The sequence below is a fragment of the Alternaria arbusti genome (genome assembly GCF_024043155.1).
Source record: "Alternaria arbusti strain BMP 1465 chromosome Unknown scaffold_1, whole genome shotgun sequence".
NCBI classification, from domain to species: domain Eukaryota; kingdom Fungi; phylum Ascomycota; class Dothideomycetes; order Pleosporales; family Pleosporaceae; genus Alternaria; species Alternaria arbusti.
This window is the reverse complement of record NW_026249941.1, coordinates 856823-883153: the sequence shown is the minus strand read 5'-3', so window position 1 is coordinate 883153 and position 26331 is coordinate 856823. Positions and strand designations below refer to the sequence as shown.

At 52.3% G+C, this 26331-nt stretch overlaps 10 protein-coding genes across 10 annotated transcripts; 5 read left to right on the top strand and 5 right to left on the bottom strand.

Annotated features, from left to right (window-relative positions):
* Positions 1 to 439: 439 nt before the first annotated feature.
* Positions 440 to 1888, top strand: J4E86_000318 (uncharacterized protein; the record flags this gene model as incomplete). The annotated part of the gene is made up of 3 exons (XM_051440893.1): positions 440 to 551; positions 576 to 1279; positions 1331 to 1888. The coding sequence occupies 3 exons, from the start codon at positions 440 to 442 to the stop codon at positions 1886 to 1888; spliced, it is 1374 nt and encodes a 457-aa protein (XP_051307064.1).
* Positions 1889 to 4696: 2808 nt separating this feature from the next.
* J4E86_000317 (uncharacterized protein) lies at positions 4697 to 5256 on the top strand (the record flags this gene model as incomplete). Its single annotated transcript, XM_051440892.1, has 2 exons — positions 4697 to 4739; positions 4799 to 5256. 2 exons carry the CDS (start codon positions 4697 to 4699, stop codon positions 5254 to 5256), a joined length of 501 nt encoding a protein of 166 aa, XP_051307063.1.
* Positions 5257 to 6312: 1056 nt separating this feature from the next.
* Positions 6313 to 7445, top strand: J4E86_000316 (uncharacterized protein; the record flags this gene model as incomplete). Its single annotated transcript, XM_051440891.1, has 2 exons — positions 6313 to 7365; positions 7440 to 7445. The coding sequence occupies 2 exons, from the start codon at positions 6313 to 6315 to the stop codon at positions 7443 to 7445; spliced, it is 1059 nt and encodes a 352-aa protein (XP_051307062.1).
* Positions 7446 to 8936: 1491 nt separating this feature from the next.
* J4E86_000315 (uncharacterized protein) lies at positions 8937 to 10274 on the top strand (the record flags this gene model as incomplete). Its single annotated transcript, XM_051440890.1, has 2 exons — positions 8937 to 9604; positions 10070 to 10274. 2 exons carry the CDS (start codon positions 8937 to 8939, stop codon positions 10272 to 10274), a joined length of 873 nt encoding a protein of 290 aa, XP_051307061.1.
* Positions 10275 to 11744: 1470 nt separating this feature from the next.
* On the bottom strand, positions 11745 to 14410 carry J4E86_000314 (uncharacterized protein; the record flags this gene model as incomplete). Its single annotated transcript, XM_051440889.1, has 4 exons — positions 11745 to 11846; positions 11911 to 12608; positions 13423 to 14244; positions 14302 to 14410. The coding sequence occupies 4 exons, from the start codon at positions 14408 to 14410 to the stop codon at positions 11745 to 11747; spliced, it is 1731 nt and encodes a 576-aa protein (XP_051307060.1).
* Positions 14411 to 14846: 436 nt separating this feature from the next.
* J4E86_000313 (uncharacterized protein) lies at positions 14847 to 15197 on the bottom strand (the record flags this gene model as incomplete). Its single annotated transcript, XM_051440888.1, has 2 exons — positions 14847 to 15110; positions 15162 to 15197. The coding sequence occupies 2 exons, from the start codon at positions 15195 to 15197 to the stop codon at positions 14847 to 14849; spliced, it is 300 nt and encodes a 99-aa protein (XP_051307059.1).
* An 878-nt stretch (positions 15198 to 16075) lies between these two features.
* On the bottom strand, positions 16076 to 16569 carry J4E86_000312 (uncharacterized protein; the record flags this gene model as incomplete). The annotated part of the gene is made up of 2 exons (XM_051440887.1): positions 16076 to 16447; positions 16555 to 16569. 2 exons carry the CDS (start codon positions 16567 to 16569, stop codon positions 16076 to 16078), a joined length of 387 nt encoding a protein of 128 aa, XP_051307058.1.
* Positions 16570 to 17398: 829 nt separating this feature from the next.
* Positions 17399 to 19171, bottom strand: J4E86_000311 (uncharacterized protein; the record flags this gene model as incomplete). The annotated part of the gene is made up of 2 exons (XM_051440886.1): positions 17399 to 18608; positions 18783 to 19171. 2 exons carry the CDS (start codon positions 19169 to 19171, stop codon positions 17399 to 17401), a joined length of 1599 nt encoding a protein of 532 aa, XP_051307057.1.
* Positions 19172 to 19933: 762 nt separating this feature from the next.
* On the bottom strand, positions 19934 to 21273 carry J4E86_000310 (uncharacterized protein; the record flags this gene model as incomplete). Its single annotated transcript, XM_051440885.1, has 4 exons — positions 19934 to 20310; positions 20360 to 20560; positions 20612 to 20771; positions 20842 to 21273. 4 exons carry the CDS (start codon positions 21271 to 21273, stop codon positions 19934 to 19936), a joined length of 1170 nt encoding a protein of 389 aa, XP_051307056.1.
* A 3746-nt stretch (positions 21274 to 25019) lies between these two features.
* J4E86_000309 (uncharacterized protein) lies at positions 25020 to 26073 on the top strand (the record flags this gene model as incomplete). Its single annotated transcript, XM_051440884.1, has 5 exons — positions 25020 to 25105; positions 25336 to 25392; positions 25445 to 25544; positions 25592 to 25973; positions 26024 to 26073. The coding sequence occupies 5 exons, from the start codon at positions 25020 to 25022 to the stop codon at positions 26071 to 26073; spliced, it is 675 nt and encodes a 224-aa protein (XP_051307055.1).
* Positions 26074 to 26331: the final 258 nt, after the last annotated feature.

Here is a 26331-nt window from a genome sequence, read left to right as displayed (position 1 = left end):
CAGAAAGAGATTGTTCAACCATCTCCATGCGCATGGCGAGCTGCACGGACAAATTCAAGCATGAAAGATGACATCTTGCGGCTGCTCTTGGCCCCGCAACCTTGGCGCACCTATATTTATCGTAGGGCTATGCTGTTTCCAACGTCCATCGCAAGGCAGCCTTACGCCCGTATACACGTCTCATACGATGCTCTGCCCCTGAATGGCTATGCGAGATGAGCAACAAGGCTATGTGGGTTCAGGCGTTCTGCGCTAGCTAGCCGATGAACCGTGACTGGACGCATAGCACAGCGGCTGGATTGACAATACTAGCGCTGATCCTGTGCCACTTGACAAACCTCACCAACTGCTTTTCTTGTCTTGTTGCTTTTTGAAGTACTGGCTTTTCTACTGTCAACTTCTATTTCGCAGCCCAACTACACTCTTTGCGTCTTTCGTCATGTTCGCACGCGCTAGCGTCTTGTTACTCACTTTGTCATGCATCGTCAGCTCTACCGCCGCGCTAGACTTGGATGTTCAGAACCAGGGTAACGGCGGTCGTCCCCACTTGCGTAACTAAAGCTTAACATCGATAGACTCCATCAAGAGTGCTGCAAAGACGCTTGCTAACGGTCTCGTTACCTTCTACAATGAGAGCGTGTCCGAATCTGGAATCCCCGGCATTTTCCCTGATCCCTACTACTGGTGGGAAGCCGGTCTCGTCTTCAACGCGCTGATCGACTATTCCTACCTAACGGGCGATAGCCAGTATGATTCCATTGTTTCCGAAGGCATCCAAGCGCAGCTTGGTGAGGATTTTGCCTTTATGCCGGCGAATCAAACTGGACAAATCACCAACGAGGATCAAACCACCTGGGCTCTAGCAGCCCTGACCGCAGCTGAAACTGGCTTCTCACCCGCAGAGAACAGATCGTGGGCTGAGTACGCTGCGGAGGTATTCGATGTGCAGGTTCTAAGATGGGACGAAGAAACCTGTGGAGGAGGTCTTCGTTATACAATCTTCACGTTCCAGTCTGGATACGACTACAAGTCCAATGCTGCCACCGGCGACTTCTTCCTCCTGGCTGCCCGCCTAGCCAAGCTTACCGGCAACGAAACTTACTCTGAATGGGCGGATAAATCGTACACCTGGGCCAAGGACCGGGGATTGATCAGCGATGATTATGATGTTTACGACGGTACTTCTACCAACTTGGATAATTGCGAGGATGCCAATCGCGTGCAGTGGTCGTACATCCACTCGGTATATACGGAGGGCTCTGCTATCATGCAGAACATCGTGAGTATCTCTCATTGTTTGACCCAGTCTCATACTAATAGCTACCGGTAGACAAACGGCGCACAGAAATGGACCGATGCTGTACAAGGCTTCGTGAACTCTTCCAACATCTTCTTCGAAGACGATATTCTCACCGAGATAGCCTGCGAACATAACGGCCAGTGCACTATCGATATGCGTTCTTTCAAAGGTATTACCGCGCGTTCGTATGCCCGTGCAGTCATCGCCGCTCCTTCTCTCACAGAGCCGCTCATCAAGAAGCTCGAAGCGTCCGCCAAAGCCGCCGCCGGTATGTGCGAAGAAGTTTCGGAAGACGTCAAGTGCTCGAACTCATGGGATCATGCGGATAATTTGGAAACTGCTAGCGACGGCAATTTAGGTGAGGTGTTCAGTGCGCTGGCAATAGTGCAAAGCTTGCTGTTCTCGAAGGCCAAACCGCTCGCTTCGAATGGGACGGAAGCTGGCGGTGGTGACAACGCGACGCAGAGTGGGGATGCGTCGGGTACATCTGGAGCTGAAGTGCCCAAAGAGACGGGCGCGGCAGGGACGATCGCTGCGAGTGTCACGGCGGTCTTGGCTGTGGCTTTTGCTGCGGCACTCAGCTGCTAGAATTATCCATCTTAGCAATTTCAATTTTTCCAGGATGAGCCCCAGCCAAGGGAATGTCGGAAAAAGGTACAATACGGCTACATTGAATCGCGTCCCTTTCATCTCATCACGCGTGGTATTTCCAGCACTATCTAGAAGACCGCGACGATACCGATGTTGATACTGAATACTCTCCATTGGTGTATCATGCCTTCATCAACCCAGTTAACGGTAAGTTGAACATGACTTCCATCTTTACACTCGAAGATAGCTTCAGATCTTGCCTCAGGACGTCGACTTTGACTTTCCACCTTGATATCCAGTGTATACGATGACGAGGATGGTCCATCCTTGCTCGAGAACTCCAAAGACAACATATCGAGTGGGGTCTCTTGGATGAGACGTGTATAAGTCATTGTTGTCGCATCCCAATCGTTTGGATCTCTTGGTACGTATTCCGCATCATAGGTTTGAGACCATCCTGTTACATCTGCGAGGCGCCAACCCAGTTTTTCGAAGAAATGCTTTGAATTATTGATGACATATGACTCATTGAGAGAGCCAAACTGTAATTTGAAACGAACGATAGTGACGCTACTCTCGGTGCGTTTGATGGCATCTCTGGTACTCACAAATACCGTTCTCAAGGCCTCGCGTCCACTCGCACTCAGGGCTGCACCTCTGTACACAGACCGTAGGGGCTGTTGGTCATCGTCTGTTTGGAGGGGATGTAAGATAATACCAAGCATGTGAGAGCGCATAGCAACACCTGCCGAGCAGCTAAGAAGCCCGACAAGGCAATAACCATGCATTGATGTGCTTTGTGGTACTTGCATACGAATCGTCGGAATTCGCAAGTTTATCCCAGTATTTGTAAGGGAAAGAGACACATCTGAGGCAAGCGGTAATATTAGATCCCTGCAGTTCTCGAATGCTTTTGGTGACGTCGCTAGTAGCTCCTGCGACTCCGCTTGTACTCCCCCGAAGACGGCTCTCAGCTCCTGCGGTGAAAAGAGAGCTGCCTCGCTGTTCAGATCCCAGGCCAGGATTGAGTCATCGCTGTCGCTCCTTCTTATGATCTCTTCTTGCAGGCGTGCAAAAGAGCGCTTGCCTTCTCCATACAGAAGTGGCATATTGATGTCGAATATCCCCAGCAGACAGTACGCAACGTCTTCCGGGCGACTTGTAACTCGGCTAGATGCCCATGACATCTTTCGTGCTATGCACAGGGTATCGAGCGATATTGCCTTGTAATGCGACGCATTGTACCCATTCCTTCTGTTGACTAGACCGTAGCGAAGTACTGCTAGATCTATTCTCGTAATATCCGAGATCGTTTGCGCAAGGGTTTGCCTATCTCCAAACCACAGCCAAGATTTGTCATAGAACAACACCTTGGTAGGCGCGATCAGCTCTTGTAACGTCCAGCCGCGGGTGAACCATCGGCTTCCTGGGAGCTCTCTCTCAAATTCATCGGCCGAGACGTCCTCTAAGAAAGCGTAACAATTGGTAGAGTTTGAATACCAGTAGAACATGGTATTGATAGCTTCCGAAAGCTCCGCGCTTGATGTTTTGTCGATACAGCACGTATCCACCCATGCATAAGCCAGTCCATCGCGTATCGCTTGGTCGCAGGTCAATTTAATCTTCTCGTACCCGGCTTTCGCTGTGGTTGAAGGCTGGCGCAAAGGCAAATCTGAGAACAGGACTTCCTCATGACCCCACGTATGAGATAAGATGGCGTATTTTGGGGTATTGTTGCCAATGAACTCCTCGAGCTCATAAGTTATGCAATTAATAAGGCGCATTTCCGAGGTACCTCTGTGCTGTATGATTTGTACGTGGTGGTCATGGAAGAGGCGTGTGGATAATACAACAGGAAAGACATTAGGCTGAGACTTCCCCGCTCTGACGCCCACCACGCTTGCTCAAGACTGGATCACACAACCACATGCTTACGCATGCAACGGTCAATAAAGCGACCATATCCACCTGAAAGAGCTGGTAAAGATTCATGTATCAACATCGAACTAGCTGCTCTGCATCGTAGGCGGATTTGGTGTGATCATCTATCTAACCCAACTGGGTATAGCGTCATGATCTGATTATGTCATCAAAGCCGAGTCTCAGAGCAACGCTGTCATGCGAGAGCTCATGCGGTGGCTGAGCGGAGGAATCTATGCGAGGTACCTACGAGAAGATGTACGATAGCCAAGAGTAAGCCAAAACGTAGTGTTGCGGCTGACGTTGGCTGTTCGCGAGGTGAAGGTGAAACCTGTATGTGATCGTGTCTATCGTCATGGACTTATTGCAGAGCCAGGTTTTGGCTATTACTGTTGTGAGATATCTGCAGTCACTTCGACTAGACACGGTCAGATTGATGGAAGCTATTGTAGTCCTTGTGGTCGCGGTGTTAGTGAGGGTATTGCGCTCTTCAACCCCTACAGACAATAGAGACTGTCGTATTGTCGCAACGTACAGCACTCAGTAGCACATTTTGCAGTCCTCAGCCAGCATGTAAAGTCAACTTCCTGCTCTTAACTTGCTCGTCCATCTCACACTTTCCTCATAACGACATACAAACCCTCAAAACAAACTGACATGTCGTCCACTTTCCTCTTCTTTGCGCTGGTCGCAGTCATGTTCTTCGCTCTCCAGGTCGCCATATTCAACGCCCTCAAGGAGTATATCCGCCGGATGGTGGAGGCGGGGGATCTTTAGATGACCGTCGTGGTGTTGTTCCTTGGGGCTCTTGCGGGCAATGCTGGCATTGACCTTGCGGAGCTCGGTATCGACGGAACCCAGTTCCAGACTTACTTGGAATACGCCATGGCGGTCTGTGATGGCCTCCCCTGTCCTCTCCTTCCACAAGGTATGTTTTCCTAACATATCCTTTACTGATTTGAAGACCATTTACTAATCATTGTCTAGGTGGCTTGCGCCTTCGTGGCATTCGGTATCCGCTGTCTGGGCTGCGCGTCATTGGCAACAGGATTGTCGAGGCTGGCCCCAGTGTCGTCGTCGCTTCCACTCCAGCCATCGTGGCCACTGCCTCTTCGGAACCCCCCGCCGGCTACAACACCTTCAGTGCCCCTCCTGTTATCATGCAGAACGCACGGAATACCTCCTGTGCGACTCAGCATGTCGCCCCTGCCGCCTCTCCATTTGTGTTTGCCGGCTTCACAGCCCCCTCAAAGTCTCCTCCAGCAATGCCATGTCCGGCGAAGACCTTCCCGCCTGCTCTGTCGGATCCCGTTCCCGTGGCGCCCATCCAGCCCGCCACAAATGAGACGAGACAGATGAGCTTCCAGCCAAGCAAGAGGCCGGGTACTTTTGGCGTAGGTGGCGGCGGGATTGGAAAGACGAGTGCGGCTCCGAGGAGGTCTTGAGCACGTCGGGTTTGGGGGTTGAAGCAGAAGCGTGCTTATGCGCTGGTGGACGTGACGGCCGTGTGTATTCGATGAGCGTGATTCGATGCTTTCAATAAAACCTGTTCAGATGCGCCAATTATCTCCTCCGTGTCTAAAGTGACCCAATAAGCAGGCTCTCTTGCGTTGAGCAACCATTATTGTGTGTTGTTTAAGTCCAGACCTGGGACTGCTCGACGATGCGAGGTGTTGCTGTCGGGCCCAAGTGGGCGCAGGTGGTCAGAAAGCTGAGGGCGGAATGACGCGTCATCTTCGCGTCGCGGGACCATTGGAAGGAGACGCGACGCCAAGAAGCTTTGACCGGGATTTTGCCACCCCACCCTGGGCACCCAATGCCTCGCACCTCGTCGGGAGCTACCTAGGTAGATGCGATCTCCACCACGTTATCACTTCTGCGCATTTCAGGTACATCATTCGGATATCATTAGGTTCCTTCTCTTTCGACAGCCAAACCGGATGCAATACGGCCGCCCAACGTGTGGCTGATCGAGTGCGCCTCCCTTGGGCAGATACGCGGAGGTTTAGCATCCATCTGCAACTCAACTATGTGCATGGGCTACGCAACCTCAAGCTACCCTGGGCGTTGTCACTGCATAGATACCGGCACTGGTTAACACTGCAAGTAGGCGATTGGGTTGACCGATTCTCTCTGGTGCAACAGTTACGGTAATTTTCTAGAACCTTCTTTACTAATGGGTCCAGTCAACATTGTGGAGTTTCTGAGACGTAAACATATGTTTTACCTACCCATTTCGCAGCTGTTTGGCAACATATTGCAGGAGACATTGGTTTCCTGACATCTGGTCATGGTCTCTTCTCGAAACCGCCATAGAAGCCATGGTATTAGGAGCGATGATCGTCTTTCGCGTGTCATAGTCGCTTGCCCACCTGTGAGAAAGCGATTCCAGGGAGATGGACAAACCTTTCCATCTCACTTCCATGTTATACGTCGCTAAATGCCTTTCTTGACCACCACTTCGCAGCTTGGCACACATTCGACTACCTTCCGCACGAGCGATGTCGCAGCCGCCACTCCCCGGAAAACCAGAACCTACATTTGAAGGTTTACCTCCTGAGATCTGGACGCAGATTTGCCACTCACGGTCGTCGTACGCAGACGGAGAGAGCTTCATCCTCGACCCCATAAGCTTTTCTAGTCTCCGGCTCACTAGTCGAATCATCCATTCGAAGACCCAAGACGCATTCTTACAGCGTCATCTCGCTTCCTCCAAGTTCAGCCTGATGCCATGGAGTCTGGCGATTCTGAAAGACCTGTCTGAAAACGAGCATTTGTGCACATATGTGGAAGAGTTGGAGTTCGGCCCAGAGGTATTAAACACGAATCTGGATGCGGACCTTCGATATATCAAAGAGCCATGGGAAGAGCCGTCTATGGGATGTCCACATCCTCAAAGCTACATATACGTGGATTCTGCCCGACCAGTATGGCCCATGGTCAAGCTTCCGGAGCCGCTATGGAAAGGCCTTACTGGAAGAGGTTCAGGATCAGCATTAGTGGTTCGTTGGAATGTCCGAGGTGGCTATACCCACTGGCTTCAAAAGTACGAAGGCACGCTGAAGAGACTGGTCGAGCATCAGAACCGCTTTAGCACAGCAGCCAAGTACGTTCGAGATGCCATCGGAAAGCTTACGAACTTGAAGAGTATCAAGATCAATCCCCGTCCTATAGGGGTATATTACGAAGAACGATTCGCCAAGCCCATACTACGGAGTAGAGGTACCATGTCGCTCTATCGCGCAGTCGGAGCACACGCCATCGAAGTGACCACCGATTTGGCCCCATCTGGTTCGAAAACTCTATTGGACTTTAGCCTCGATGGCCTTCTCTTCATGGAGTATTACGCCGAGGTCATCATGCTGGAGAATCTCTCGAGAATACTGAGCACGGTTGACTTGGACAAGCTTACAGTTGACCTGACAATCACTGCGGCGAACCTTCCATCGAACGGCAGGATTTATGATCCTGGTCATCAAAGCTGGAGAGCCATAGCTCTGCGGATACGAAATCTAACCTTCGATTGCGCAATGAGCGATATCGATGGCAGCAAGGTTCCTGCCTTGCTAACATGGATATCGGAGATGATGATCTATGCTACTGCCGTCGAGCACTTCTATGGACGCAGCTGTGACTTTGAGTACCGGATGTTGCGGACTGTCTTTGTGCAGTCTTCCTGGACCAGTCTTCGGACGCTACATCTCTTTCGATCTCGTAGTCACGGGCGCAATTTGCTCCGGATGCTTCTCCGTCATCGCTCGACACTGGAAGATGTGAGCTTTTCGCATGTCACAGTCACAGGTACGAACATAGCAGCATGGAGAGACATATTTGTGGCAATGAAAGACATGCATCGGCTCGGGCGTGTTACGCTTGAGCAGCTCGAAATACAAGGCGGCCTCGATATGTCTAGCAATGCGCCATACTCATGGGCTTCTAAGTCACTCACATCTGATCGGCTGAAGGCCAAAGGGTACGAGAAGATTCGCTCGATGTTAGACTTCGCGATGCAGCGCATAGTGCTTCTTTCGGGTCGAGACATCACATTTTGGCAAGTACATTTCGAGGTTCCTCCATAAAATATCTGTGGCATCAAATTTGAACAACTTTATGAACTCGGCCGCTTCTATGGGTTCAAGGTGAGGTGCAAAGAAGTACGTTACGAAGCTGCTATTTGAGTTACTTGTTTGAAAGCGCTAGCATCGCAAACTCGACGAACTTGGGTAGGAAAAGAGGGCCCGACTGTAGCTCCAGTCATGACCTAGGTAATTGTAACTCTCCTGGAATCAAGCCACCATCCAGAGTCAAGTAATGTCGCTGAATTCCACTTCTGGTACTATCGCAACATGCGATTATCGACCATGTGCGTCTGAGTAGAGCAACGAGTGCGCCTACATGCGGAGTTTCAGATCGCATGATGACGTTGTTACATTACTCGATTTCTCACTCTTACCAATGCAGAACACTAACTCGGCGAAGAAGGGTAAGCACTCCAATGAGGTATCAGACAGTACAATGCATGATTTCGCCATGCCCGCGTATGCTATTCCTCCAGTATGCAGGGCTGACCAAGCTGGTACATATAATTCGGCAATGCAGCATTATCATACGCTCTACTCATGATGCGGTCGCCATTAGCGTGGTAACATTCGAGCTTCTACTGGCATCTCTGGAGATAGGTTACAGGTAGCGACGCCGCGAACCCTGGTACCACATATGGGGCCACCGTGCTCAATCGCACCTCATTAACAATAATCACGGGTCTATGAAGGCACACGACTTTATTCAAACCCCGTAAAAATCTTCTTCATTAGCGATTCTAATCGCTTCAACGAGATCACAGCATTCACGATACAAAACTTCCCGACCAGAAACCCAACATCTGGTAGCAGCATACATACATTCATCGCCTACCATGTCTTCAAGCGCTTCAATCAACTCCGTTGATTCTCTCGAGGAACTCTATGGCACCAACACAGCTACCGTGTCGCATGTTATTGAAACGCCCATGGAAGAGGTCCGACGCTTCTTCCTGGGCAAAAGCCATACCCAGATATAGCAGTATGGCCTTGGTATGGAGATACCTGGCGCACCACCACTAGCGGCGCATACCATCGTTGTCACCATGGATTGCGAAATGCACGAGATAGAGCCACGAGTGCTGACAGAATATGGGCTCAATACGTTTTCGCGGAAAGAAATGGCGCCAGTTCTCAGAAGTCCCGGTATACATGGGGAAAATATCTTGCGGAATATCTACTACTATCACATTCGTGTACGCGAGAACGCACACCTTATCAACTGGAGGTTCGTCCGAGGAAACCCCGAGAGAAATCACTTCGGCTCAACGCGCTTTGCCACGAAGGAAGACGCAAAAGAGTTCCTGGTCGAAACACTCGCGTGGCCTATTGATGATGACAACGAGGATGGTCCTAAGTGCCCAGTCATATTTCTCGGCCACTCAGTCAAGAACGACCTGCAGATGCTGCAACAAGACCTTGGTATCGACCCCAAATTCGACAGCAACGTCGTCGCTATCATCGATACCCAGAAGATCGCGAATGAGCAGGGTATTCGTGGAAAGGGCCAGCAAATCGGACTTCCAATTTTGATCCAACACTTCGGCGTGGAGTTTCGCGATGGTCACACAGCTAGTAACGATGCGGCGTACACCATCATCAGTGCCGTACAGATGGTCTTGAAGAATTCGCTGCCGACCGACCCAACCCGCTCGCTGCAGGACGTTGTGAACGGTGTCGCTGAGGATAGTAAGGGGACTGTTGTGACATTTGGGTTGCCTAGAAGGTGCACTGAATGTAAGGTTGCCAGCCATCTTGTTCAGCCAGGATGCAGGAAAAAGTTCGTTAAGATAGAAAGAGGGGTGAGGAGTAAGTCTTCCAAGCGGCATGATCGCGCTGCTTGCACGCGTCTTATGATCCTATGTTTACCGATGGGGTGTTGGTGGAGGCCTGGTGGGCTGACGGGCATTAACCTCCCTATTTCTTCAAGATGTCGCTTAGTTGTCACTTCAGTTCAGCAAGCTGCATTATTTGTATCGCAGCGTATAGTATTGACACCTCAATTTATCTCGAATATCACCGCATCCAGATGTTACCCTCCCCACCAACCGCGCGATCGCTCGACCTCAAATCCCATTCATTCATCATCCGATCTAACAGCACCTCCCCTTCTTTCCAGCTCCATTCCAATAAGTTGTCGTCACATATCCTCCTTGGTCGTTCCTTTTCTTCTCTTTAGGCCAGCAGCACGCCATGCAGACGAGGATGAAGAAGAGAAGCGCAACTGTGGCTGCGAGGCCGATCATGATGGCTTTGCCGTGAACGCCGAAGTAGACATACTCGTTGGGGTTGGTGGAAGTGGCGCTTTCTGCTGGTGCAGTGGAGGTTGCGATAACAGAGGTAGCGAACGTTGTAGTTGCCATGGTGGCTTTTGCTTGGGATAGATTGCTGTGATATCTGATGTTAGTCGTCATGGCTATAGACTGACAATGATGGAATTCGTACCTGTGAATGCCTTGATCTAATGCCAGTCTGACGTGTAGCTTCTTCAATGCTAGATCACCTCTAAGGTGTGTGAGGTCGAGCTGTCAGTACGCATAGAGCTACAGCGTGCTTTTATCCGTGGACTCAAAGGCTTCTGCGCACGGTATCCTCTCACGACTTCCACTTTGACATGGTCAAAGGTCTCCTCAATATTCTGTCTCAACGTACACAACCTATTGAACTCGGTTATTCAAACGCGCTGTTTACACAACTTCTCGCGAGAAGCAATGATCTTTTGGAATAACATGCGGCTATCCTTCCAAACAGGTCCATAGCCACAAAGAGGCCGGCCTCAGCGCTTGCTAATCTCCCAACGAGTTGAGAAAATGCCCGATAGGGCTGAACGGCCGACCCGTCAATACTTACACTAACGGAAACCTGCATGGAAGGTTGGTAGAAGGCTCAGATATCGTGGGAAGAAGGTGGTGTGACCTTAGTCCTGGTGAAGAAGGATGAAAAGGAGCTGTAGCTCGTTGAGTAGAGCGACACTCAATATCTTTCAGAGTAAGATGGTTATCCAACGGCGTTTCTCGATCCTATGTCGGGCCTCGTTGCGTCCTTCTTGTCCTGAGCTGTAACGATTCTGCCTTGCGACAACATTGTTCCACGATCCAATAAGGCGGATGTCACTTCACGAAATGTTACGCGAACGTGGCACCGCAACCGCGATGCATGTTCGTACATAGCGCCGGTGAAACGGACCCTTACAGACACTGCAGTCGAGATGCTTACTGGACGTATCCTTGTCTATACATGCTTTTGAATTGGAGGGTGTGACGAGAACTCAAATGAACATTCATCGCGAACTTCAAGCCTAACGGCGGATTAAATTCTGTGGCTTTAAACTTGCCATACAATATCGCTCTTCATTACTAATTACCTTTAATCGTACATTGACTGTATTACTACTTCCAGTTCACCTCTGGTAGCGCAAAATCAGAAGTTCGTAGATACCCCAGGTCGATGTCCTCTATGCATATCCGAATCCTCCATCTCCGCGACGCCATCCGGTACGTTTCCTTGACTTCTTGGATCAAGCTGCGGCGGAAGTAGAGGCTCGTTGTGCAGTTCAGCCGCTTCATGAACAACACCGTGAAAGCTATCAGTACCAAGCTCACTCATCGGACTCATGGGCCCCGCACCATGTAGTTCAGCCGAGCGTGTGGAGCGTAGAGGTGCATTCGTGCCAAGCTCACTCACTGGACTTCTCACCCCCTCACTGCGGAGATCGGTGCTGCTTGTCCTGATAGTAGGTCCGCCGGAAGGCGAGTTTGCATGCCAGCCTTGCATTGTTGGGGTCTGAGAGATGGGCGAGGTGGGTGATGATAGGCTCGTTACCGCGTGCGAGCTCATCTCAGGATATCGAGAGTCTATATTGCTACCATGATGATGTGGGTCTGGTCGCTGAGTGGATTGGTAGTATCGCGCGTTTTCGCTGCTTCCACCATGCATCTCCGGAGGTCTGAAGTAACCTGTTTGGGGACGTGGCACTGGTATATCCTCGCTGTGTAATTCGGCTCTCGAGCGTTGACGTACCGGTACACCGGCTCCCATCTCCGAGTATCGACCGAAGCTCGAATCATGCTGGATGTTTGGTAGTTTAGGCTTCGGGCTGGTGTTGCGAGAGGGCTCCCATATATCTGCTGGAGACGCGAGTGAAGATTGGCGTTTGCGACGACGCATAAAGAGGAATATGAGGCCGATGATGAGCGCAATACCCACGGTACCGCCTGCTGCTGTGCCAGCGATAGCGGTGGTACTGAGTGTAGGCGCAGCAGCGGCAGTGGTAGTAGATTTAGGTGCGCCGTTGGAGATCGCAGTGACAGTGACATGTGAGTGAACAGTCACGCCATTCTGTCCCTTTGACGTAGATTGTGCGAGGCGAGTGTCGTTCGGGAGCGGCGCCGGCCCAACTGAAGTCGTTTCTCCTTTTTCTGTAGAGCTCGGTGGTATTGAAGTCGCTGACGGTGGTGGCTGGGATGATGCTTCTGCAGACTGTTCTGTGTCTGTAGAAGTAGCGATCGAGACTGTTGGTACCGTGCTAGACGCATCTCCGTCAGAGTTCGTTGACGTGCGTTGATCAGTGGTAGATGAGAGTATAGTGACAGTGATTGCCGCAGTACTACTCGGTGTTGTGTCCTTGAGCAAATCCTCATAGGTAAACTCATCGTCATAAAGACGCAAAAAGTCCTCCGTATTGTCCTTGCAGGCGGCGGAGAATATAGCGACGTAATCTATGACCTAAGTTCAGTAATCGTTGAGGCATAGGTCTGGCGCAGAATGAAGGCTCACCTTGTCTGTCTTGCAAACTCGGACATGCACTTAAAAGACATGGGCCGTATACTTGGAAGTGTATATGAACAGTGTTAGAAAGGTGACAAATGCCTCCGAGGTCATCAGCGCAAGTGCCATCGAGGACCTTGTACTGCCCGACGAGACATTGTCGCTAGTATTGAGGTAAGTAATAGGCCCTACCGAAATGACTGCGCGTTCGCAAAAAATACTTACTGTACAGTCAGGAAGCGGTAACGGTGGCTTCGGAGGCACACATGATGGATCACGCGCTTGAGCAGCGACGATGCTGATCAGCAAGAATAGCACGTAAAGTATCATGTCGAACGTGAACGTTGGTGGTTCGATCGATTAGAAGAAGAAGAAGCCCATCGAGAGCAGAAGAGATTCAGCCTTACTCGCTTTTAAGTGCAGTCGCCCGCGTTTGCTCTCTCACCTCTCACTCACCCTGCTGCCCAATCATAGCACATCTCTTGCCTCACCTCTTACGAACCAACGGCAAACACACACTCGACGAGACTTCGTAAACGGGTAGCCACATAAAAGCCGCACTTGAGATTGTTTCGTACTACCAGTTCGCATGCACCACCTAGTTCCGTACGACTTAGTCAACGGAGATAAGCCTCAACCTAGCTCGTCGCCCAACGGGCGTCCGCAGGAACTGCTACACGAGTCGCAAGGATATATTCCGAAGCAGTTCACCGGTGGGAACGGGGAGATGTCAATAAAACCAAAACACGCAATCTCAAAATGCACCTCCCCGGTTGTGGCGTGGCTCCAGATCCCCATTTCTCTCCCACTCATCCCGCTGCATTCGTTCAAACTGTGCCCGCGATTCCCTGTCTTGCCGAATGTCGATGGAGTCATCGCCGTAGCTAGGCCGGCGTGCACTGTACTCACTCGCCGAGTCATCTTGCGTATTGCACTGGCCCTGCATGACTTGACTGCCGCGAAGCTGGTTGTTGGGTAGCTCGAACTGGCCGTCATTGTATGGCTTATGACCAGGGTACCTGACGAACGTCGACATGGCGCAGTCTTCGTCGGCTGTACCGTACTCAGGAATTGGGCTCTTAGGAGTTGTAGGGCTGAGGGGGAAGGCAGTCGTGCTCCGCGGCGAACCAACGAGTGTCGCGTCGTTGTAGGTAGATGCAGTACCGTGCCTTGATGCTGCGGCGTCCGAGCCTGCACTGCCGGTTCCCCGGAGATCTGCGAAGTCCTGGATTGATGAGTGGCCTCTCAGGGTGATGATCCTGTTGCTGAAGCCGTCAGGGTTCATAGCATCTAGCATCTGAGCGTTTTCGACGCGCAGCTTCTTGGCCTCCCTCTTTTTCTTCCACCAGAGCCACAGCAATACGAAGACAATACCAAGGACGAGAAGGGCGCCGATGACGATTCCCACAATGGATTGGACGTTGAGCTTGACACCGGGTGGAGCAGGCGCAGCATTCTTGGGGTCACTAGCGGTCGAGTCGGGTGCGGAAGGGAAGGTGACTGGAAGATAGGGCTCCCATCGTTTCGGTATATCGACGAGCTCTTTGTCCACCTTCTTACAGTGGTAGAAGAGACTATCCAGGAACTCTGTAGCGAAGTTAGTGGTGAACGACTTCGATTTGAACTTCACATAACACGACTTACCTTCCCTGCCAATGTCACCGTAGCAAGCGTCGAGAACGCACTGCTGGTTGAACTCAGTATTGTGTTCAAGCGAGTTGCTGGCCTTGCAGATGCAGTCTAAATCGCCCATGACACATAACGCCTCGCCCTGTGGCTTTGTCGTCATGCATTTCTGTGGGATCTAGTATATATTAGCAATTGTGTCGAAGAGTGCAAACGGTGGCGCATACTCCGCAGATTGGTATCTGCCCATCGGCCGGACCCGTCGGAGTTGGCATGACTGTAGCTGTCGAATTGGTGATCGTGGTGGTGAGTCGCGTCGTAGTAGTCTTCCGTGACGCCGCGGAAGTGGTCGCGCTTGTAGCCTGAGTCAGTGTACCCGGTTGAGTAGACGTACTAGGTTGAGAGCTCGTGGTGGTGGTGGGCTGCGCAGTGGTAGAAGTGGAGACTGGGATATGCGGATTGTACTGAGCCCAGGCTCCAGTGAGATCGATCAAGGTCTTACCAATACAGCCTGAAGAGTACTGCTTGAGAAATACTAGCCAATTGTGGGTTAGCTCTCTCACTCATTTCCTAATTCCCTTACTTGGGGCGCGGGCACGGTACGCACGCCTTCTTTTGTCGTCACCGACCAATTCCCTCAATATGCAATCGGCGGAGAAGTACTGGTTGCGGCCAAACTCTTGTGTCTTGTCACAGACGCATCCAAAATACCCAAGAGTGTCCCCGCTGTGGTTCTCGCAGTACAGCCATTTGTGCTCGTTGTTCGGATTGTCCGGCTGGTCTGGGTACATGGTCCCTTCTGCTTCTTCCTGGCACTGCTTGGATATCTGAGCTAGTTAGCTGATCTGCAGCAAAAAACATAGCAAAATTCCACATACTTCATATACAGGCGGTACATATCCAGGCAGGTCCATGGTGGGAGATGCTGGCGCTGGTGTATCGGAAGCGGAAACGGCATCAGGAGCAGGAGGAGTGTACCCTGAGGGGTTGTTGTTGTCCGCCATGTCTCAACTCTGCAGCAGTGAAGTACTCAAGATGTGAAGAAAGATGTGATGAGAGATGTTTGTTGATTCACAACTTCCACACCTTCCAACGTCCTCGTTTAGCCCCCTCAGTACGGTGAGTGAGCGCCGGTCAGGCGATCCGATGTCGGTGACAGAGCCGTCGTCAGAAACTTATCTATATACCCGTAGCGGCGATACTTCACAGCCTTTCTAGAGTAAGTGCAGGGAATCATGCGGTTATAGTTGAGAGATCAAGGGCCGAAGGTGAGTGTACACCGGTGCTTGCGTGCCAGCAATCAATTGCAATTCGTTCGACTCGGAGAGTGCGCATTGGCGCATTGTGGTGATTGATCGCACCTCGGACTTTACTTGCGTGGCACGCAATCACGACGTTCGTTCAAGTCGCCGCACTCGGCGTGCTGGCAAACAGTCCTCGAACGCAAATATCTGTACAATCAGCCAATAACCATAACCATGGGCGTTCGAGACAGGAACAAGTACGAACGGAATTCTGAGAAAGAAATCGTCGAATTAGGTAAGTTGATAGCTGGCAGCACTCCTCGATATGCCTCCAAATCGATAATCAGTCATATCCAAAGAGACCCCAATGTAAACAAAAGAAACCTCGTTCTATAGCTTGTACGCGGAATCCTCGTCTTCTCGATCCGTCTTCGCATGGTATACGCATCTCGGGCGGTCAAAAAGCCAAATTGCTCCATCTGGTATGCCACCTCTTGCGCGTCGCATCTCCATCATCCCATCCAGCCTTGCTTGTCTCGACAACGCGTCTAGAACAAGCAGTCCAAGCAACAGCAGCACGCCAAACCAGCGCACAATCCCGCAAATAGACCGCCACCACCGCCATCAGCCCTCCTGTCGTCCTGGTAGTAGCCGCCTGGAGGCGGTGGGCCCTGCTGGTACTGCATCTGCTGGCCGTTGTATCCTCCTTGGGGAGGTCCGTATTGTCCTTGAGGAGGACCGTACTGGCCCTGTGGCGGTCCGTAGGGGCCAGGCTGGCCTTGTTGGTAGGGGTTCGGGCTGCCGCCGTAGTAGTCGGGTTGGGCGCCGCCTTGGTTGTAGTATGAGGGCTGCATGCCGCCGGGGGCTGGGCCAGCATCTTGGTGCGCTGGTGGGGGATAGGCGGGTGGTGCGCCTTGGTCCTGAGAGAGGGTTAGCACGTGGTTGTGGTTGCGACTGGATTGGATAGGAGATGGGAACGTCGCGCGCATTGCGACAGGAGACGCTAGCGGATGCGAGGCAGACGTACGTATGGTTTAGACATGTTGGTAGTTTGTGAGGATTACAGAGAGTGTGGTGTAAGTGTGATGGACTCCTCGGAAGGCAAAAAGACTGTTACGTCGTTTACTGGGCGGCAAGGCTGGGTAATCTCTTCCAGCTGTCGATCGAACTTTGTTGGGGGTTTGTGCCAGGTGTGAATGGCGATCCTCTGGGAAAAGTGTGAAGAAGGAAGGAATGAAGGGTAAGTAGGGAAGGCAAGGTTTACTGGAGTAAAAGGAAGGAGCGACAAAGTGGTCAGAAGTACAAGTAGAATGCGGAGTTGATCACACACCAGATGTCGCGGCGTACGAAAGAGGGTGGCTGAGCAAACGTGGCGGACCGGCTAAGCCTTGTTCGGAATAGTCTCCATTCAATAGTCCACCGTGAGCGCGAATCGCTATACTCCCAAGGCTTGTGGTACCGTGTTATCCGTGATCATGCATATAGTCGGCTTCGCAGCTATTACAGTATTTCGTAGTCCTACTAGATCAAGTACACAGGGTAGATGTATTGACTGCAAATGCATGCAGCACTTTGCCTGGTGAGTAATCGTTGCAAAACAGCGGGTACATCCAGGGGACATGTCAGAAAGTCACAAATGTCACGCGTAAGAGGATGCGAATATGTGAGAAGAAGAGCGCAGCCAACACGGGCCGCCAGAAACAAGTAATTCTCTCTCCTCCTCGTTGGGGCCATGCCACCAACCCTAACGCCTCGTCCAGCAGATCCAGACTATAATACAATGCTCTACGTTCCACCCAACATCACCTGCCCGTCATCTCAATGGTATCATATCCACCACCTACGTCCCAGTAAAATAGCTCAGGATCCTTCTATGCCTGCACGTCCAGGCCCTCGTTCGCCGGTGCCTGTTGCATCTCCTCGTCCTTGCCCGGAATAATCAGCTCCTCTTTTTGCTCGTCGTCAACAAATTTCCTCTCGCTAACGTGTTCTCCCTCCTTGGGGGCGACCCATTTATTTGTAGTGATCTTCTTCTGACCAGGCTCATGCTTATACAAGCAGCGCGCGTTAAGACATGGGTTGAACTTGCACATGATGGCACTGTGTCCAAACTTGCAGCCCTCGACAGCGCAGTCGGCGCCGTTGTGACAAGGCTTTGATGTGGGATGCTTGTAGGGGCACGACGAGGGATCGCGGCAGTTGGGCCAGAAGGCGCACTCCTGCTCTGATTGGAACTTCTGTCGCTGCGCAGGCGATGGGTGCTTGCCGACACACTTCTTGTTTTTGCATGCCGCACCGAAGTCGCACGTATCGTTCATGTCGACCGGGGTTCCGGGAATCGCAGCGGGCGACTGGTGAACAAAGTGGCAGTCGGGGTTGCTGCATCGCAAGTTGAACTTGCACATGGTGGACGAGGGATCTGGGCGGCCGGAAGGCAGTTCGACGTCCATACCGCTGGCGCTCTCTCCAGCTGGACCATCTGCCATTGTTTCGTCCTCGCCTTCCTTCTTGGTGAAAGTCTTAGCATTCGGGTTCATGCCTCTGCCGCCCTGGTGTGACCGGTCTATGCGTTGATGTAACGACTTCTTAGGTCCGCGGTTGTTGCCATTGAAGTTGGGGTTGACGAAGCCGGTTGGTTGGCCACCGGAGAAAATCTGCTGCATCATCTGCGCCTGCTGCTCGTACATCTGCATAAGGGCCATTTGCTGTTGCGGGTTCAGGCCGATGCCAGGCATGCCATTCTGACCACCCATTCCCGGCATAGGCATTCCTGGTATACCACCCATACCCATACCGTTCATGTTGTTCTGGCCCATGTTCATGTTGGCGTTGCCCATACCGCGGCCATTTGCCATTGCCTCGATTCCGCGACCGATGTTCTGGCCCCGTGGGCCTTTTGGCGGATCGCGGGCGTGCGCGTTCACACGACCAACTCCACCGCCGGCGCCACGTACGCGATGTAACACCGAGTCGCTGTTGCGGTCCATATTCTTATTAAGTTGGTTGAGCATCCGGCCGCCTCGTGCTGGACGTGCTGCTTGGGCACCGCTGCCGTTGCGCATAGCCTTGGGGCCTGTAGGACTGTTTACGGTTAGAATCTGCAGGTTTTGATACGAGGAACGTGAGCGCGGAGGAGCCACGGCAAGCTTCGACGTCGCCTTGATTTGGCATGCGCGTGATTGCGCGGTCTCCTTGCAGTTTTTCCACGGTTGTGGAGCTGCCCTAAAGGGGCGGGAAAGTGGAGGGTTCACATACATATTGCCTTGTCCTTCGGACGCGCCTTCCATATCTGTATCTTGCGCAGCTGCCGAGTTGTCGTTTGAGGTGCTGTCCATCTGGTTCTCGATTGACTGTGTGACCTGCGCGTTGCCGCCGCTCGACTGCTTGAGGTGCTCGATCTGCTCGAATAACCACTGCGCAAACTGCTGTGTCTCTGTGTTCTCCGGGCCCAAGTCGAGCAGATCGTTTGACAGTTCTGATGCGACCTGCGCTTCGTTCTTGTCGTTGGCCAGCATAAGGAGTATGTACTCGAAGAGCGTCGTGTCTTCGCCGCCCGTCGTCCACCCAAACTCGGCGAGCTTGGGCTGGACTACCTGCTGCAGCTGCATCGCCAGCGGCGACTCGCTCGAGAAATCGACAGCCATGGTGAAGGCAGGCGTTGGTTGATGGGCTTGTCGCGTGAATTCGAGGTTGGCGGTGGGTGGAAAACAAAGAGAGCGACGAGGAACGCGACTTCCGTGACGTGTGACGTAAGGCTATCGCGGATACGGAGTGCGACGGTCGTAAGAGATGTGTCGTCAGTCGTGAAGATGGGTGCGCGTCAAGTGCAGCGGGTTGGAGCGTGGGTGTGTGTGGAGAAGGAAGCAATTGTCTCGGAGCGCCTGCTCAAGTTCTGCGCAATCAAAGCTCGGCACTTGCCGCTCCCACTAGCGCCTCGCGTTGCGTCTTGTTCCATCGCCCGCCTTCTTCGCCACCCGATTATACATCAGGATGTGCGCTATGGAGTTGTTCTAACAGCACCCAGAGACGTTGTGTGCTAGATCAAAGCGGATGGTAGCTGCTTTGTGATGCAACTTGTTCAAAACTCGGACCGTGCTGTCATAACAGCCGTTGTCACTGTTGAATACAACCAGACATTTGCAGTACATGTTGCATTTGGAGACGAGTAAGATGTTGCATCACCTCTGCCGATGGTGAGAACAGAAGTAACGCGCGCCAGCGATCAAAGAGAGGCTCTCTTTGACATTTAATGATAGGTGATCGTGTTTTTCAACAGTCGTGGACCAACTCATGGTCATCGTTCTCGAAAGACAGTACAACGTAATACTGTTCACTGAATACTCCAATTGGACTGTCACAGCATCTAGAGCGCTTATCAAGAAATTCATGTATTCGGCCGATCAAGATCACGCATGCGACTGCTCAAACTTGAGGCGTGCCTCTTCCATCCGTTCATCTTCCTCCATCCGAAGCCTCTGTTGCTCGCGTAGTTCATCTGTGATAAGAACACCGGAGCCTGTTGTTCTGCGTTCTGGAAGCTGTTCTTCACTCTCATGCCCAGTCCTCGACATACTAATGTCTCCCGACATCTTCTCGCTGTTCTTGTCGCGATTCCTGGAACCGAGCATGTTCCTCAAGCCATGACTCTTCGGCGCATTTCCACTGGAACGATTAGGCGATTGGCGAACGTAGCCCTGTGTGTCGTAGGAGATACTGTCTGTTCGTCGGAAGCGGCTCTTTGGTACCGCAGACGCGAGCCCTGGACAGCAACCGATGATGATAGCTGACATGAAGTTAGCCGAGTAGAGTGTATTGAGATGCGTTGGACTTACCTGTCGAACATTCGATGATGGTCCACATGGTCAGCCACTTTGGATCTGGCGAGCGAGGCCTTCCATCCTGGCCAACCTGCACAATGCGGATAGTTGAGAACAGTATACAAACAAGGCCGGATGCGAACAGTAGACCGCAACCGATCTTCTTTGGCTTTTCCATCTGCAGGTTCCAGATAAGCCTGATGGGTAGGAACATGACTGCCACTTGTCAGTACTAAGAATATTATCAAGTTACGCGTTTGAACACACCCATCATGTTGGTTACAGTGTCCACTGCGTATGCATAATAGAGATTCGCAGTTTGTCGGCGTGTTTCGCTAGGCGATGAACATAGAACGCCCTCACCCAAGAAGCTCTTGGTGTCGTTGCAGGCTAGACCAGGGCCCGTAATGATGCACGTTGCCCATGTCTGTGCCCAGTTAGTCTTGCTTGCTGGAGGCTATGTGCGTAAAGACAAAGCGACGTGAACTCTTACATACCACAACGCAAAAGATCAAAGTGAACCACCAGATCCAAAGATACTTCTTGGGCATTCCAGACAACAGCTTCTTGTATAGTGCCAATAGTGAGAACTTGACAAACCAAAGACATGTCCAATATTCCATTCCGCTCTGCCACATGACTTTCGCGGCGAGAATAATGTCTTCCATCATGGTGGGCCATGGTGCAATGCGACCAGCTTGGAGAGCCTGGAGTTTGAAGAAAATGGGCGTAATGACGATGTAAAGAATGGTAAAAGCAAGATAGGCAGCGAATGCAATGTAAAGCAAGATGTCCTGTGCTTCAACGGGTTTGCGCCGCCAAATCTGAACACCGATCCGTGCGATAAAGACCGTCGATGTCATCGCCAGCATGGCGTAGTCTGTCCGGAGTAAATCATGCTGCGAGATCCAGTCAGCGCCCGTGGACATGGTTGCTGAGGCGTGTGTTTCCAGTTGTCGTTCAAACTCGCACAAAGAATAACAGAATCCTTAGGATACGTTCCTCGAAGCAGTTGTGTGTCGCGACAAGACCGTGCCGTTGGAGCTGTCAAGATGGAATGAACCTAGGATTCTGATCCACGAAGCCCGACACTCTGGATTAAAGCACTTCGCAGCTGGAATTTGCCAGGGATTACCCAAAGTACAGTGCGCGTAGGGGTGCAAAAGCCCGTAAGACGCATATGCAAATTGATTTACATGGGGGCCATCGCGTGTCGGAGTGTGGGTAAGGGTTAGACGGCGACTGGATTGCCCCGGTCCTCAGTTCCCGGTTCCTGGAATCTGGTATCCCGATCGTTTCCTCTTACGCGACGTCGCGCACTCTTTTCAAGAAGTCCGAAAGTAGTTGTGATGGCCTTATTCAAGTGTTGACGCGCACGTTTGGTGTTCCGTGGTGGACGTAAGTCAGTAAGCCCCCAAAACGCCTCCTGGCTAAATAACCCTTAGCTTAGGAGGTGCAGTTCTCCGCTCGCGCTACTCCTCGTCGTGTGCTGTTCGTATTTGCGCTACAGCGTCCGAAGCGGCACGGTGCCTGACGCGGACCTAGCGGACAGCATGCTTTTTCTGTCAATGCCGACATGTGCCTGGAGATTACCACCTGGCAGCGTGGATGGAGAGCAGGCTTCGGCGAGGCAAGCCACAAAGAGACTAGCATATATCACATATTGGCTCACAGACTTTATCGTGGTGCGAACCTAAACGGTGAGATTTTGGACAGCCATAGAAGTGGCTGCTCCTAGGAATCTGCTCAGTGGTAAGTCGGATGAATATGATCAGCTGCCTCCCGGTCGATAGGTGCGGGTGCAAATAGGTGTCTTGCGGTTGGCGGATGCCCGGATAGTACCTAGGTAGTGTACAGCTGGCGTGGTGGTGGCGTACATGCCGCATTGAACCGTCCCGTGGCAAAGATGAGAGAGCGGCACGGCTGGCTCCTGCCTCATCCACTCCCAACACAACCCGCGAACGCTTGCTTGGCAAGTGAATTCTTATGTCTCACTTCAGACGCTGCAAAGTGGAGACCACGAATCGCTGCAGGATTGAGGCACAGCAACCCAGCTCATCGGAAGCGATGCGTCTACCCGCAGAGCCCTCGGAGAAAAAGAACAAAGATGTCTTTCATGCTTCCACCGATGTTGCGCTACGTCGAAATTGCCATGCAGCCACACCAGCTCCAGATGAATACCGCTATCAGCTACCATGCTATACTTTTGCCACGGCGCGCCTCGCGTCAATAGACTAGTCTCTACCCCACAAACTTCGAGGTTACTGTCCACTAAAAATTTGACCGAACTGTCCGTTCCGCGCCGCTAGGGTGCTATAGGCCCCGTCGGACAAGTACTGACAACACGTCCGTAGTAGTGTCGTTCGCGGCCTGGAACGAATATGGTAAACCTACTCCGAAGTACATTAAGTGCAGTGGCTCCCTGCAACTCAGTCAGTGAGCCACTCTCTCGGTACCAGCTATTTACCATCGTCCGGCATCTTCCGTATACCGGCGAACAGGGAGCATGAAGTTTACGATAGCTGCTTCGACAAGCGCCTTTGCGGCTTGCGTGCTGGCGAGTGGTTTCGAGCCTGACGACTTCAATGTCACCAAAGCATTGGTAAACAACGGCTTCGATGTCACTGGTATTCCTGGTCTGGCAGATCTGGCGGAGCGATCTTCCTCCAGTGCTTGTTCGCTAGCTGTATGTTGATACACATTTTTGCATGTTGCTCAAGATCGATACTGACAAGACGTATAGTGTGCAGCACTAAGATTTTCCTTTGGTAACGGTACCGTGTTATCGGAAGGAAGTGCAGGATACGACAGTTTCACCGGCGATTATTGGGCGGCTCAGCAAGCCGTTGTCAACCCGTTCTGTGTGTTCAAACCTAGTAGTGTTTCGCAAGTCTCAACTGTTGTGCTCCTGTCCCGACTCACGCAATGTCCTTTCGCTGTGAAAGGAGGTGGACACGCTGCCTTTGCTGGTGGATCTAGCATTGAGGGAGGCATTACTATTGCCCTGGAGAAATTCACCGAAAAGACCCTATCTGCAGACAAGAAGATCGCCTCTGTTGGCTCAGGAAATCGCTGGGCGGACGTGTATCCATGGATTGAGCAGTATGGCCTTGAAGTTATTGGTGGTCGCGTACGTTGCTTCTCTTTCCTGTTTCTCTATAGCTCCCTACTGCCATGACTCTTCTAACAGTACGCAGATCTCATCCGTCGGTGTGTCTGGATTAACTCTAGGAGGAGGCATCTCCCATTACGCGAACGCCCATGGATGGGCCTGCGATAACATTGAGTCTTTCGAAGTGGTGACAGCCTCGGGCATCATTGTGGACGTGAGTGCCACCCAATCTCCAGATCTCTATTGGGCTCTTCGCGGTGGTGGCAACAACTTCGGTATTGTCACCAAGTTCAACATGAGAACTTTTGTTCAAGGTGAAATGTGGGGTGGGCAGCGCGCCCATACTGAGGATCAGTGGGATAAAGTGTACGAAGCATACTACAACTATGCTGTCAACGCAGAGAAGGACACGAAACAAGCTCAGATCGTGTCTTTTGCGCTACAGGCTGGTATGAAGATTGCGGCCGAGGATCTAGAGTACTCCGAGCCTACGCCATGGCCAGCAGTTTTCGACGACTGGAAAGCCATCCCAGCGATCATCGACCAAACCGCCATTGCGAACATGTCAACCTTGGCCAACCAACTTGGTGCTGGGGCACCCGATGGCGTCCAAGAGACTTATTGGGACCGAACTTTCAAGGTGGATCGGGATATCTTCAAGGCGTTCATTGACATATTCTTCGAGATGGTGCCTGCGATTCAAGACGCTGCGGGCATCTTGCCCGTTCTCTCCTTCCAGGCAATCACCGTCCCTGCCATGGAGAAGATGCAACAGAACGGCGGTAACGCGCTCGGTCTTGACCCCAGCGATGGCCCAATCTTCATCTGTAATCTGGCTATCCTCTGGACAGACGTTGCGGATAATGCCCAGATCATGTCTTTCAGCAACAGCCTGTACGAGCGGCTTGTCGAGGAAGCGGCGAAGAAGGATCTCAATCACGACTACATCTATATGAACTACGCGTCGCCGTACCAAGATGTCATTGCTAGTTATGGGGCTGCCAACAAGCAAAGGTTGAAGAGCATCTCTGGCGAGTACGACCCAACGGGAGTCTTCCAGGTGCTCCAGCCAGGGTATTTTAAGCTCGAGGGAGCACCTTACGGAGCATTTCCTGCGTAGTGAAAATGTAGACAGTCAACAATAGATGTACCACTAGTGTAATATGTAATCGACAGTTGCTCGACAACGCGTTGCCCTTGCGCATGTCGCGCTCGTGAGCTCTCTCCCCATCAGTCGAATTGAGGTAGTTTTGGCACCGACCATCTCGAAGAGGCAGGACCACCAAAACAGTGCGACAATATGCGCAACGTCAGTGGTCCGCCGATTAGCGCAAATTGCAAGGATCAGATGTCGAGTGAATGTCGAAGCTTCAGGTACTTGACGTCTGCGTGAGAATGCCAAGGCGCGCTAGTCCAAGCGTTTGCTGTAGCTGCCTCCAGTACTTTCCTGCCGGCTTGCGACCTTCCATCATCGACCACACCCGTCACTGTCACCCTCGACTTGTCACAGCTGCAAGTTTGAACCATACACCTCCATACACGATACCCAACTAGACGACAAACATGTCTCGCGGCGGCGGCACCACGCTCTACGTCACCGGCTTCGGCCACGGCACACGCGCTCGCGACCTTGCCTACGAGTTCGAACGGTATGTCTTCCAGCGCCTCGTCCCAATCCGATCGCAATCGCATCGTCGTTCCGCATCGTAGCCCTCGATTCCACAGCCTTTGTACACTTCACGCGCCCCGGGTGTCGCGATCGCTGTTGCGCGGCGCAGCTTCCTCCTTCCCACAACACCCGTGCGCGTCGACGACGATCTGCACCTTCCGCCCTTCTTCCACACGCCCCTTCCAAACAAACGATCTGACAATCCTCAAGCTATGGCCGACTCGTCCGTTGCGACATTCCAGCGCCCCGTTCGGCTTCTTCTAGACTGTGAGTTGGCCCTCCCGGGTAGCAAACGACCCAGGCTCTAACAGGCCAGCAGCTTCGCCTTCGTCGAATACGAGTCTCGCCGTGACGCCGACGACGCTTACCACGAGATGCACAACAAGCGCATCGGCCGCGATGACTTGTTGAAGATCGAGGTATGTCCGAACCGCATAATGACGTGGGTCTGTCTAACCAGCTATAGTGGGCCCGTACGCCTCCTTCGGCATCATGGCGGTTTGACTCCGGCCGTGACCGTCCCCGTGGCGAGCGCTCTGAGCGTGGCGGCGACCGTGGCGACCGTTCCGACCGTGGTGGTGACCGTGCAGACCGAGGTGTCCGCTCTCCTCGCCGTCGCAGCACCTCTCCTCGTCGCGAGCGCGGAGCTTCTCCTCGCAAGGACGACCGCCGCGAGCGCGACTACGACCGCCGTGACCGCGACCGGTCAAGGAGCCCCATTGACGGCGACCGTGAGATGAAGGATGTCCGTGATCGCGAGGACGACCGTGGCGACCGTGACCGTGGCGATCGCGATGAGAGGCGCGAGCGTGAGCGCGAGGCTGACCCGGTCGGCGAAGTCCGCAAGAGTGAGGCAACCGACCCCTTCTACGACGAACTACTCTGATCACAAATACAGTCGACTCTCCTCCCCCTCCCGCTCACGAAGACCTGGACGTGGCTGAGTAGAGCCGAGTTGCGTTGCGTCTAGCAAGCAGCTTCCGGTTCACTGTCACTGTCTGCCCAAGGCTAGTATTGACACGAGTGCTCAAATTGGTTCAAGCACGGTGTTTTGTTGCGAGGAAAATGGTTTCTGGGATTTTGTTACTTTCATAAGTGGAGGCTAGATTTACTTCTATGTCCTGCCACGACATTAATGCATTCAGCAGTCGAAAAGCTCGATTCGGATCTTCTTTGCGAACGGTTACGGCGACTTCCATTCGATTC